Source organism: Callospermophilus lateralis, chromosome 13, assembly GCF_048772815.1.
Source record: "Callospermophilus lateralis isolate mCalLat2 chromosome 13, mCalLat2.hap1, whole genome shotgun sequence".
Lineage (NCBI taxonomy): Eukaryota > Metazoa > Chordata > Mammalia > Rodentia > Sciuridae > Callospermophilus > Callospermophilus lateralis.
In genome coordinates, this window is record NC_135317.1 from 98,450,224 (window position 1) to 98,462,282 (window position 12,059).

At 35.5% G+C, this 12,059-nt stretch overlaps 1 protein-coding gene across 1 annotated transcript in view; it reads right to left on the reverse strand.

Moving 5' to 3' along the window:
* Positions 1-880: 880 nt before the first annotated feature.
* Soat1 (sterol O-acyltransferase 1) overlaps positions 881-12,059 on the reverse strand; it is a 55,562-nt gene continuing 44,383 nt past the window's right edge. Inside the window, exons 8-16 of the mRNA XM_076831604.2 lie at positions 11,810-11,888; positions 11,220-11,301; positions 10,756-10,801; positions 9,620-9,749; positions 7,582-7,679; positions 5,868-5,966; positions 4,672-4,807; positions 3,925-4,070; positions 881-2,633 (exon numbers count right to left, since the gene is read on the reverse strand). Of these exons, the coding sequence (XP_076687719.1) occupies positions 2,577-2,633; positions 3,925-4,070; positions 4,672-4,807; positions 5,868-5,966; positions 7,582-7,679; positions 9,620-9,749; positions 10,756-10,801; positions 11,220-11,301; positions 11,810-11,888 (873 nt within the window). The 3' untranslated portion in view covers positions 881-2,576. The remainder of the gene's footprint in view (positions 2,634-3,924; positions 4,071-4,671; positions 4,808-5,867; positions 5,967-7,581; positions 7,680-9,619; positions 9,750-10,755; positions 10,802-11,219; positions 11,302-11,809; positions 11,889-12,059) is intronic.

Here is a 12,059-nt window from a genome sequence, read left to right on the forward strand (position 1 = left end):
AGAATTTATTATAAGATAATTAATGAATCTGCTTTTAACATGATAGTAACTACAACATTTGGAAGCAAAAGGAACAGGAAAATATTTTTCCCCCTTTTCAATATGTGCAAGGTAAAAATTGCTAATATTGGCAAGAAAGTACATTGTAGGCATGGGGATGTAGCCCACTGGTAGTGTGCTTGTCTAGCATGCTCAAGACCCTTGGTTTGATCCCCAGCATTGCAAAAAAAAAATAAATAAATAAAATAAGATTTGCAGGGGCTGGGGTTGTAGCTTAGTGGCAGAGTGCTCGCCTAGCATATGTTCAATTCCCAGCACCATGTGAAACTAAATAAACAAAGTAAAGGTATTGTGTCCACCATCTACAACTAAAAATATTAAAAAAAAATAAGATTGCAAGTTTGAGGTCAGCTTCAGCAAACTTATGAGAACTTGTGTCAAAATAAAAAACTGGGGCTGGGGTTGTGGCTCAGTGCTAGAATACTTGCCTTGCATGTATGAGGCACTGGGTTCAATTCTCGGCACCACAAATAAATGATTAAAATAAATAAATGATTAACTTAAGAGTCCATCAATAAGTAAAACAATAAAAAAAAAAAAATGGGAAAGCTTGAAAAAAAAAAAAAAAAACTTGACCAGTCCAATACAGTATTCAGAATTGCTACATATCAGAGTCCTCTTGCAAGAACGCAGGACTCCAGTATTTCACAGAAATGCACAACTAAGAATCACATTCTCTTGCTTCAAAAGTTTGGCAAATTCAGAACCAAGTCTTAGGCCAGTCTGTTCCCTCATTACATGTAGTGGGGTTTGTTTTTGTTTCTGGGGATTGAATCCAGGAGTGCTTTACCACCAGCCCTTTTTATTTTTGAAACCAGGTCGTAAGTTGCCCAGGCAGGCATTGACCTTTTCTTCCTCCTGCCTTGGCCTCCCAAGTCGATGGAATTACAAGTGAGTCCCCATGCCTGGCAACCCTCATATTTAAAATGCAGTGACAGATTCAAGTAACTGACTCATTTTAACTTTCAAGAAATATTTCAGAAATTACAAGGTATAGTACTCTTGTTAGGGGTTATGGTCCTATTACATTACTTCTTAGAAATATGCAGAGTAATTTTTTAATAACTTGTTTTGAGGTGAACTTGTGTCTTTTAAACTGGGTCTTATGTTTGAAAATTGCCTCAACTCATCTGATTCAAAGGTATGGTAAACAAAATGGGATCTTAAGCTGGAGACCTGTGGTCCAAACTAGGTGTGACGGTTAAGAAACTTCTCCACCTTATCTTCTTGTGAGATTCAAATGACTGTAGAACAGTGGTGAAAAGACATCCGAAAAGACATCCCAAAACTATCTGGATATCAATAATCTGCTCCAGCTAACAATAATCATTTGAATAATATGTAAGTCTCACTTTGAGGGGTAGAAAGTTGAACTATATGGTATCTGATATCCCTTCCAATGTGCAAACTTTATAAACATAATAATATTTCATACATACAAAGAAAAACATTATTTTACACATCACATTGTATTAGGAATGAGTATCTTATACCCTGGAAATATCACATAATAGAGTACATTTCCTGGATAACAGTCACATATTTATCTAAAAATAGGCTACCATTGAGCAACTGCTTCAGAAGCCAGCTTCTGGATCCTTAATGATCACTTTACTATTAACTGAGGAGATTAATATTATGTTATATATGACTCGCTAGTCTGTAAAATAAGGGAAGTCACTGTTTATTAGAAAATAAAATAATTGCAGCAAAGGATACTTCTAAATAACTTCAAAGAAGTTATTACCTTAAAGTTAACAAAACCTTCCATGTAATTCTATTGTAGATAAAATAATTGAAACACATCATTGACTCAAATTTTTTTTTAAATTACTCTGGAAGTCAAAGAAATGTTCTTCTTGTGCTACTTCTGATCCCCTCAAATATATACTGTTACTGACATAAACTCGAGAATTCAAGGTGAAAGGCAGCTAATTGCTTCACACTATTGTATAGAGAAAGAAAAACTGAGTAGATCTTAACTTTTAAAAAAATATAAAATGGAATGTATAACAAATTTATCTTTGGAAAATTGATATTTTTTTTCTTTTCTACAAGAAATACCAAAAAAATCTTTATTTTCCTTTCTTCTCCAATTGCATGTTTAATTAAAATACCTTCCAACAACATATATGAAAACAACTCTAAGCCAGAGATACTTAAAGTGAGATACTTCCTAAGTGTTTTGGCTAACTCAGTGGCCACACAAGTATGTTTAATCTCTGATTGGATGAAGTGAAGGAATAAAATATAGATATAATTACCAAGGCTTAAGCTGAGATGACCCAGCAAAAATCTGTCATTACCTCAGCTATAAGTCTCCCTTCTCCCAAAAGGGGGAAAAAAGTCCTCTTAAGCATACAAGATTCCAGTGAACTCCCAACAATCCAGCACCAGGAGAGCTAGGAATGGAGTGAGCCATCTGTAAAGCCTGGAATAGTCCAAATTATACAGCTGTCCCCAAATCAGGCAGAATATCCTATCTTCAGTGACGAGGATGGAAATAGTCCAGGCTTCTAAAACACGTAACGGCAAGTCCAGGAACGTGGCCGGATATAGTCCAGAAATGTTGGCTATGACAGAAAAAAAAAGAAGGAATATTTTATTTGTGTATACCATATATATAAATTATGGTGGTGGGAGAGGTGTAATTTATACAGTATACATCTCTAAATTTCCCCCCAGCCATTCAGAAACCTTTAAGCTATAAGAAACTAATACAAAGGTGTTTAGTATTTTCATCTATAGCACTGATTTATTCAACTTAGAAGCTTCACATGAAGTCTCTGAAGTTCAATAAACTCTACACAATTACATGACTGCTGACCAAATTTTAAATAGGTATTAGGCCTTTCAGCACCTTGCCTTCTTATTTTAGCAAAATCCCACTTTGTGTCCTAAAATCAAAATAGTGATAGATTAAGGATGATAAAATATGTACACAAAATGACCATATTATAAGGTCATTAATATGTACCATATTATTAAGGTACTAAACTATTTAAAGGAGAAGCAGATTAAGTACTATGAAATTTTAGAAATAAGATGGGAACAAAAATTTGAATAAGCTTCATGGAAAACAGACCTTCCAAATTAGATTTTGATCGGAGAATAAAATCTGACGTGGATTCCGAGTATAAAGAGCAGCATGACCAGGGTAGAGTCTAGAGTCAAGAGTGATTAGTTCAGATGAACACAGGGGATCAATAGGAAATAAGAAGGGAGGATTAAAGCTACAGAACTGAGACAAAGTCTGCAAAAAAAGGAACCATAGGGAAAGCTGATTAATTTTATTATAGATATCCACAGCTGTAGATGTTGGAAGATACACCCAGGCTAATATATCAAGAATGCAACCCCCGTCAAAATTTGGAAGTTATCCATATACAGCTAAAAAACAAGGCCCTAAGAATCAATGAAGCCCGAACATAATTACAAAAAAAAGGGGGGGGGGTATGGAATTCTAGGCATATCAATGTTGTCCGACATTTTTTATAAGAGTTTATTTGGGAAGAAAGAGATGAAAAACACATATTTAGATAGTAGGGGCATACATGCTGCTGGGAAAACCCTGGAGAATACCTACATTTTCAGGAGACAGGAAGAAAATTAGAAGAAGCTGAAGAAAAGGCAGTAAAGGAGGGAAAAGAAAGAAAGGAAACCAAGAACTAGGAAAGTTCAATGTGAAGAAAACCCAAGAAGGAAGAAAGTTCAAGGATAGCATAATAAGGTGTGATAATAAATGAGCGCCTTTTACTCTTTATTTCAACATAATCACAACTACCCTTCTTAATATTGCCCACCAACCCTTACATCAGAGGACAAGGAAGTTACTTTTGCATTCTAACTGAATTGAAGACTCACATTTTTCAGAGGACAGTGCTGACGTGCATACCATTCTTGAGAATAAAAGCACAAAATGACTCCATTGCCCAAGAAAAGGGAAGCCCACACCATAATGTTCCAAATTGGCCTTTTCCGACTATCATTAACAATGAAGTTGAAAGCCACTAAAGTTAGAAAACAAAAATATACACACTTATCAAAACATAATCCATTAATGACAAAAAAAAAAAAAAATCAGGAGATGAGCAGCCTCAGTTATATGCTGCGATCATTTAATCATTACACTGAGCATCAACAGTTCATATATGTATTTTATTCTGGTCATTGGTTCTATAAATAAAAAGGAAGCTTGATTGTCTAAATTTAATAACCAGTAATCAGTAGGAAATCAACAGTATCTAAAACATGAAATTATTAGCATTTTAATTTTTTCTTATATACCCACTCAAAAAATGGTCAGTTTCCCAGGCAGTGCATGCTGATAGTATTTATGAATCAGGAAGTTGTTTAGATAGATTTCATGTTTTTTCAAAATTAGTGTTATCAATGGTCCTCAAGAGATAAACCAGTTTATTTCTCTAACTTAAAAGTGTAAACACCTTGAAACAGAGTTTTGTAGAATTACTGAAAGCCAATATTCTGACATACACTGCCTTGAAATGGTCATTACTATTCTCTCATTTTTCTATATTGATTTTATAGTTTCCTTCCTGATTTTCTCTCTCAGCATAATACCCAGGATTCAAAACATGCCAAGATACTCACTTCCAAAGAACATGAAGAGCACGAAGAGCACTGGATAGAAATAGCTCAAGCAAACAGCAAGGGCATACTCATGCACTACAGCAGATATGGCAAAGACAGCCAACATGGCAGCAGACTTGAACCTCTTCGAGAAAAACTAAGGTACAAATATGTAAAAGTAACATTTTAAAATAATTTTTAAGTAATTAAGCATGAACCACATAAGACATTATCATATGCTAAGGGCACCTAGAAAATTTTATTTATACTTGACTAAGTTTACTCCTTGGATTAACCCAAATCTATTAAAATCAATACAGAAAACATGCTCTTAAACACTTGTTTTATTAAAATGATGCATTTTCCAAAGCATTAATGTTCAAAGATCTGGATTACTTTCAAAGACATTAATTTTTAATTAAATTAATTGAGCTTACATTTGTGAGATACCATGGCTAACAAAACAATTTTCATATGTAAACACAGACATCAAATTTCAATCTTTAGAGCAACGATGTACTGTGAAAATAGGGCAGGCATCCTCTCTAAAGATAAAATTTAGAAAGGAAAAGGGACTTGCCTCATCCCATATGTGAAGCCACACATAAAACAGAACTAGCACTCAAATACACTACCATTGCCACCAAAGAGATTGTCACTTAAATGATGCCCTTATTTAATAATAAAAACTGTAATCCATAGATACTAGTGTTAACCAGAAGAGTTAAGATTACATTTCAGCAGCCAGGCATGGTGGTACATTCTATAATCCCAGCTACCCAGAAGGTTGAGACAAAGGATGGCAAATTTGAGGTCAGTCTCAGAAACTTAGAGATCCTGTCTCAAAATACAAAATAAAAAAAGATGTAGCTCAGTGGTAGAGTGCCCCTGAGGTCAATCCCCACTACCACAAAGGAAAAAAAAAAAAAATCATTTCATCAGTCTAAATACATTCTACTACAAAGAATGTCTCACAGACATGTGTCATTGATAGGAGAGAAAAAGCCACACACAGGTATTTCTTCATTTATAACAAAGAAACAAAACCAAATGAAAAAGAGCTAGAATGAGACTATTTGTTGGTAAAGAGGTTCATAAGAAGCAATCCATTATTGGTGATTATGAGCATTTAAGTATAACTTCTTCCCGCCTGGACAATATTTTGTAGGAAAGGATCTCCATTTTTTAAATAGCATGAGCTAACTCTTGCTGCTTACCCAGAGAAGGTCCTTGTAGGCATAGTAGTATAGCCAGTCATGGACCACTACATTCCAGGTCCTATAATAGTTAGAGTATGATGTAGAATTCCACCAATCCTGAGGGGGAAAGTAAAGGTATAAGATTACATACACACACACATACCCACACCCACACCCCTCTAAAGCAAAACCCCGGAATAGTCCAAGGAACATGCAAATATGACACAGAATCAGAGAATACTCTGAAAAATTGCTAGTCCATATACAAACATTAGAAAAATCTTAAAAGGCGGGGCCAAGTTTGTGGCTTAGTGGTAGAGCGCTTGCCTAGCATGTGTGAGGCACTGGGTTCGATTCCCGGCACCACATAAAAATAAATAAAGGTATTGTATCCATCTACAACTAAAAAACAAAATTAAAAAAAGAAAAATCTTAAAAGGTATTATTTATTAGTGTTTAGTATGACATTATTCTAGTGCTACATATGTTTAAGTCTTTAGAGTAATTCTGTCTCATTATCAAACAAGTTATGATGGAAGATACAGAAAATACAGAATGATTTAAATCTCTAATGTTCATTTAAACAGCAATTAGTAAACCCTTGCCCATCTTGCTAAAACAATGAGAGAATTAAAAGGTCACAAAGACTAGATTGAGTGCTAATATTAAAGAGTTGTTGGGGCCAGGCATGGTGGTGCACACCTGTAATCCCAGTGGCCTGGGAGGCTAAAACAGGAGGATCCACAAGTTCAAAACCAGCCTCAGCAATTTATCGAGGCCCTAAGCAACTCATTGAGACCCTGTCTCTAAATAAAATACAAAACAGGACTGGGGATGTGGCTCAGTGGTTTTAAATGTCCCTGGTTTCAATCCCCGGTACAAAAAAAAAAAGTTGGGGGTGGTATATAAAGATTTAATTACATAAGAATTGACATGGTACTTACTTCCAAGTCCTGGTATCCCTTTGTATATCATTTTTAAAAATTTTTTTAGTTGTACATGGACACACTATATTTATTTATTTAATTTTTATGTGGGGCTGAGGATGTAACCCAGTACCTAACATATGCTAGGCAAGCGCCCTACCCCTGAGCTGTAACCACATCCCTTCCTTTTTATATGTCTTAGTCCCAATTTTAAGACCAGACTAACAGAATCAGACATCTAAAATTTGCAACACATACTGCAAGAAAAGAGCGGTAGACTTGAAGGTAGCGTTGTGGATCACTATGAACCACTCTGGCTACAGCTTAACTCCAACTTCAGAAGTATTAAGAATATTTATAAGCAGAATCAATACCTTTCAAAGTAAAGAAGGGAAAAGTTAATTCCCTCATAAACGGCTAATTTACTGAGGACTAATTGACTGAGGTCACTCTTATAGAATGAGACAGCCAATTTCAAATGAATGAACAGTCAGAGGAAGTCTTATAATGCCCTTGGGACAAATGCTGTCCTACCATAATCACCAATATATCTTCAGAGGATCCAGCAGAAACCACATGCTATATTATGGAAGCAGATGTTAGAAGCAGAAGAAAAGATGAAGGCTATGTTAATTAACCTGTTATCAGAATTTCAGACTTAATACTGGTAAAATTTGTGGAAAATAAAATTATTTCACAATGTTTGAATCAAAAAGCTGGTTAATATCAGCCCAAAGTATTCAAATACTTAATAATGAGGAAATAAATAAAATAGGAAGAGGAAGATGAATCCAAATGTATATTACCTTATAAAACATCCTGTCACCAAAGCGTAACATCTCAGCAAAGGCATTAAGCCAGCAGTGCAGAAAGGCAAAAAAAGCAAGGAACAGTATCAGCACACCTAAAAATAAGATTGACAATATGAAGAATCTTTCCAAATAGCTCACGTACCAAGCCATTAATTCTACATCATTTGTTCAGCCGAATTATTCTGTAAAATATAAATTGTTATTCTAGTTTACCCATCCCACAGATGAAACATACTTTTTTAAATATATATACATTTTTAATTTTCAGTAGATCTTTATTTATTTATATGCAGTGCTGAGAATCGAACCGTGTGCTTCACACATGCTAGGCAAGCACTCTACCACTGAGCTATGACCCAGCCCCTGAAACATTTACTTTTAAAAGTTAATATTTTTTTAACATTTATTTTTTGTAGCTGTACACAAGAACTTTTATTTATTTTTATGTGGTGCTGAGGATCGAACCCAGGGCCTTGCACGTGCGAGGCGAGCGCTCTACTGCTGAGCCATAACCCCAGCCCCCAAAAAAGTTAATATTTTTTAATTTTAAAAAGCAATGACTTCCTTCCAAATGGGTTTAACAGACAATAGATGACTCAGTCTATTTTTAAGAAATATCTTGATACATGGCTTAACTTGGTATCCAGGGCCCCTTAAAACCTAGCCCTCATGGGGCTGGGGTTGTGGCTCAACGGTAGTGCATTTGCCTGGCATGTATGAGGCACTGGGTTCAATTCTCAGCACCGCATTTAAATAAATAAAGGTCTATCAACAACTAAAAATATATATATATATATATTTAAAAAAAACAAACCTAATCCTCACAATGTCCCCCTAAACCAACTATTTAAAACTGGGAGATTTTGTTCCCTTTATTTGGTTGTCGCAACTGGAGGAATAGGGGTTGTACCACTGATATCTAGTTGTTAAGAGGCTAGGATGCTGCTAGACAACCTATAAGAGAGCCACCCAAAAGAATTATCCAGCCCAAAATGTTAATGGTCACAGGTTAACATACCCTGGTCTAAACTTATCTCCAATAACTTTCCAGTGTTGTAAACACCATCCAGACTGAATTTCTGCCACTGCAAAACATTCCAAGCATTTGCATCCACCCTACTCTCTGACAGACCTTTCTACCTCTTCCCTGCAGGCACACACCTACCTGTTTTTCAATACTCAACCTTAAATATCATCTCTAGTATGAAACAAAGCCCAAAAGCACTTTCTTTACCCTATTTATATAGTAGCTATACACACTACATGGTAAAACATCCATTGACTTGTCCACCTCTCTCATTCATTTATTCAAGAAATATTTATAGAGCATCTACTATGTGCCAGACAACAGGATATTGATTTTTAATAAAAAACTTACACAACAAAACAAAACATTTCATGAATGAACGAAGAAGAGGAAGTTAAGGAAACTACAAATTTCTGCAAGATCCCAAAGGGTAAAGACTGTGTATGTCTTGTTCATTGCCAGCATCTGGTACATAGTAGGTACTCATATTATCTCTAGAAAAATAAATGGAATAAATGAAGTTAAGAGATGGAGATATGGCTGGAAAGAAAAGGAGACCAAGAAGAAATGATGCCAAGTGAGATTTCAACATGTGGTCAGAATATCCCATGCACCATGGAGGTCAAATTGGATAAGGGCTAAATCACGTGCTGGGTTTAAAAGTCAGGAGGTTACTAATGATTTTAACAAAGGACATTTCAGTAACCTGGTAAAACTGAGAGCAAGATAATAGTGAACTAAATAGTGAAAAGGAAGGTAAAACATAATAAATATGGAACATCCACCATCAGAGAAAGCAAAACTTAAGTGAAAGCTAATAGATAAATAGAAAAATTGGCCTGAAACTTGAAGGACACTTCATTTCTGAGATAGAGGGAAAAGAGGTTACTTAAGATGGCAGAAGTGTGTAGATACATTTACAGGAAAAAGGAGAAAAAACAAAGGTGCTCAGAGGCAGTGGCTATTTTCCTTCTGCACAAATGAATTAACAAGGACCCACTATACCTGGCAAGATGGAGTTAAATACACACAGGACCAGAACACGAGCACTGAAGGGCTCCTGTTTGATATTCTGAAACAAGGGGGCACAGAGCCTTTCAAAGATGTAGTACACATAAAATAGACAGCCAAAAACCTGAAACAAAACAAAGATGATTAGAAAATTGATGACTTAATGAGAAAAAATAAAGCTTATGTTTCTGTTCCAAAAGACCCTTAAACCAATGCGACACTTAAACCAATGTTTCATATATATTTCAGTTAGCCCTGGTATATAAGATTACTATGCTGGGTGAGGTGGTGCACACCTATAATCCCGACTACTCAGGATTACAAGGTTGAGGCCACCCAGACAATTTAAGAGAAACCCTGTCTCAAAAACTGGTGTGTAACACAGAGGTGGGGCATTTGCCTAGAACAGGAGAGGCCCTGGATTCCATCTCTAGTACCACCAAAACAAACAAATAAAGCACACATGTACACTCAAGCTTAATCTCTACCATAATTTTTATTAACCTTTACCAAATGACATTTTTTGATACTTCTTTTAGTTGAAATGGACACAATACCTTTACTTTATTTTTCTGTGGTGCTGAGGATTGAACCCAGTGCCTTACACATGCAAGGCAGGCACTCTACCACTGAGCTACAACCTCAGTCTCTGACATTTTAAAAGATCATCTAAGAACTGTTTTTCCTACTACATGAAGCCTAAACAAAAGAATAAATAAATGGGTATTAGAAACAATTTAAATGGGATCTTCTGGGATTTATGATTTTCACAATGGAGTGGGAATGGAGTGAAGGACCATACCCACAAACATATCTCCCCACGCCAAAGTACAGAGAGGGGAAAATTAACATAGATGCTTACTGAAATAACCAAACAGAATTACTTCAATTAAATAATTTCTCTTCCTAAAGAAAATTATCTTTTTTTTCCCTGAAAAAAATTATCTTTGATGTTGGCAAAAAAAAAAAAAAAAATACTATATATTTGTTTTAAAAGATTTCATAGTTTGAATAGAAAGCATTCTCAAGCTCCTCATTGACACACATTTACCATTTTGAATAGATTACATTATAATAAATATGAATCCCCATTTTCCAATCAACACACCTTAGGCAATTAAACAATTTACCTGTGCAAACTGCATAGCAACATAACCCCATCTCACAGTGGGAGTTCTAAAGAAAGAAGAAACAAAACAAGTTTTCTAAAGTATGTAATTGAATTTAAATAATGACCTTCACAATTAGTATTTTTCCACACAGAATAACATTTATGGGCTGGGGGAGTAGCTCAGTGGTACAGCAGCACATGCTTAGTTTGCACAAGCTCTGAGTTCCATCCCTAGCACCAAAACAAAAAAAATTACTTAGTATCATTTATGATCATACAAAATTATAATATAATTCTGCCAAGAATTAATATTACCAAGTTAGACTGCTGGAATGACCATTTAAGGCTTCCCATATCAGAGAAAAAATGAGGATACCTTCTATTTTCTCTGTACCCCTACATGACCTGGCCTCTGCCTACCTGCCCATCTCACTCCTCTATACCTCCAGTGCTCACCACAGTTCTACTTCATAATGCTATTACCTGGGATAGCTGTCACGGTAGATAAGGGTAGGAGCAAACAAGAAGTACAAGTACTGGTTGACTGTGGGTATTGGAATCATGCCTAGAAAAGAAAAAACAGTATTAGATCAGAGGCTCTTTGATTTCTCCCAGCAAAACTAAAAGGGGGAAATAAGGAAGTACAGGACAAAGAAAAACATGACCTCTAAGCTCATGTTATTTCCTCTTGGTCTCCTAAAACAACCTATTCTTGCATTAACTGAACATTACCAATCTAAGTTATTCCTGTGACTGAGGTAATTTTCAGAGTGTGAAGCACTCTTGGTGCTTGGTAATCATTAGACTCTTCTGTAATTTCGCATTGTGAACTGTTATCAGCAGTAGGCACAGTTGTTAATGAGGCTAGTAACAGTCCACAATAAGAAGTTACAGAAGAGTCTAATGATCAATTTTTTTTTTAATTGTAGGTACAAGGACAATCAGTAAACAGTCTTCCAAATCAGCACTGATCGATGTATCTAAAAATAAGTATCATCTCTACAGAATGTAACATGTCTTCCTAGTGAACACCAAAGGCTGAAATATCCTATAACTCTAATGGAATTACGTACTCGACTTCTCCTTAGCTGCATGCAGTACCCGTGGCACATTCTCTCTGACAAATGAGTGAGCCTTCATTATCAAACGAATCTACAAAAGGAAGAGGGAAAAGATGAATTTTCTATCATTGCCTTATCTCCTATAAGCAACCCCAGAACTAGATTATATTGACACTAAAGAACTTCACTTTAATGGATTAAAGCAAATTAAAAAAACAAACCTTAAAGGACATGTAATTACTCAAATTATTCTGTACCTAAC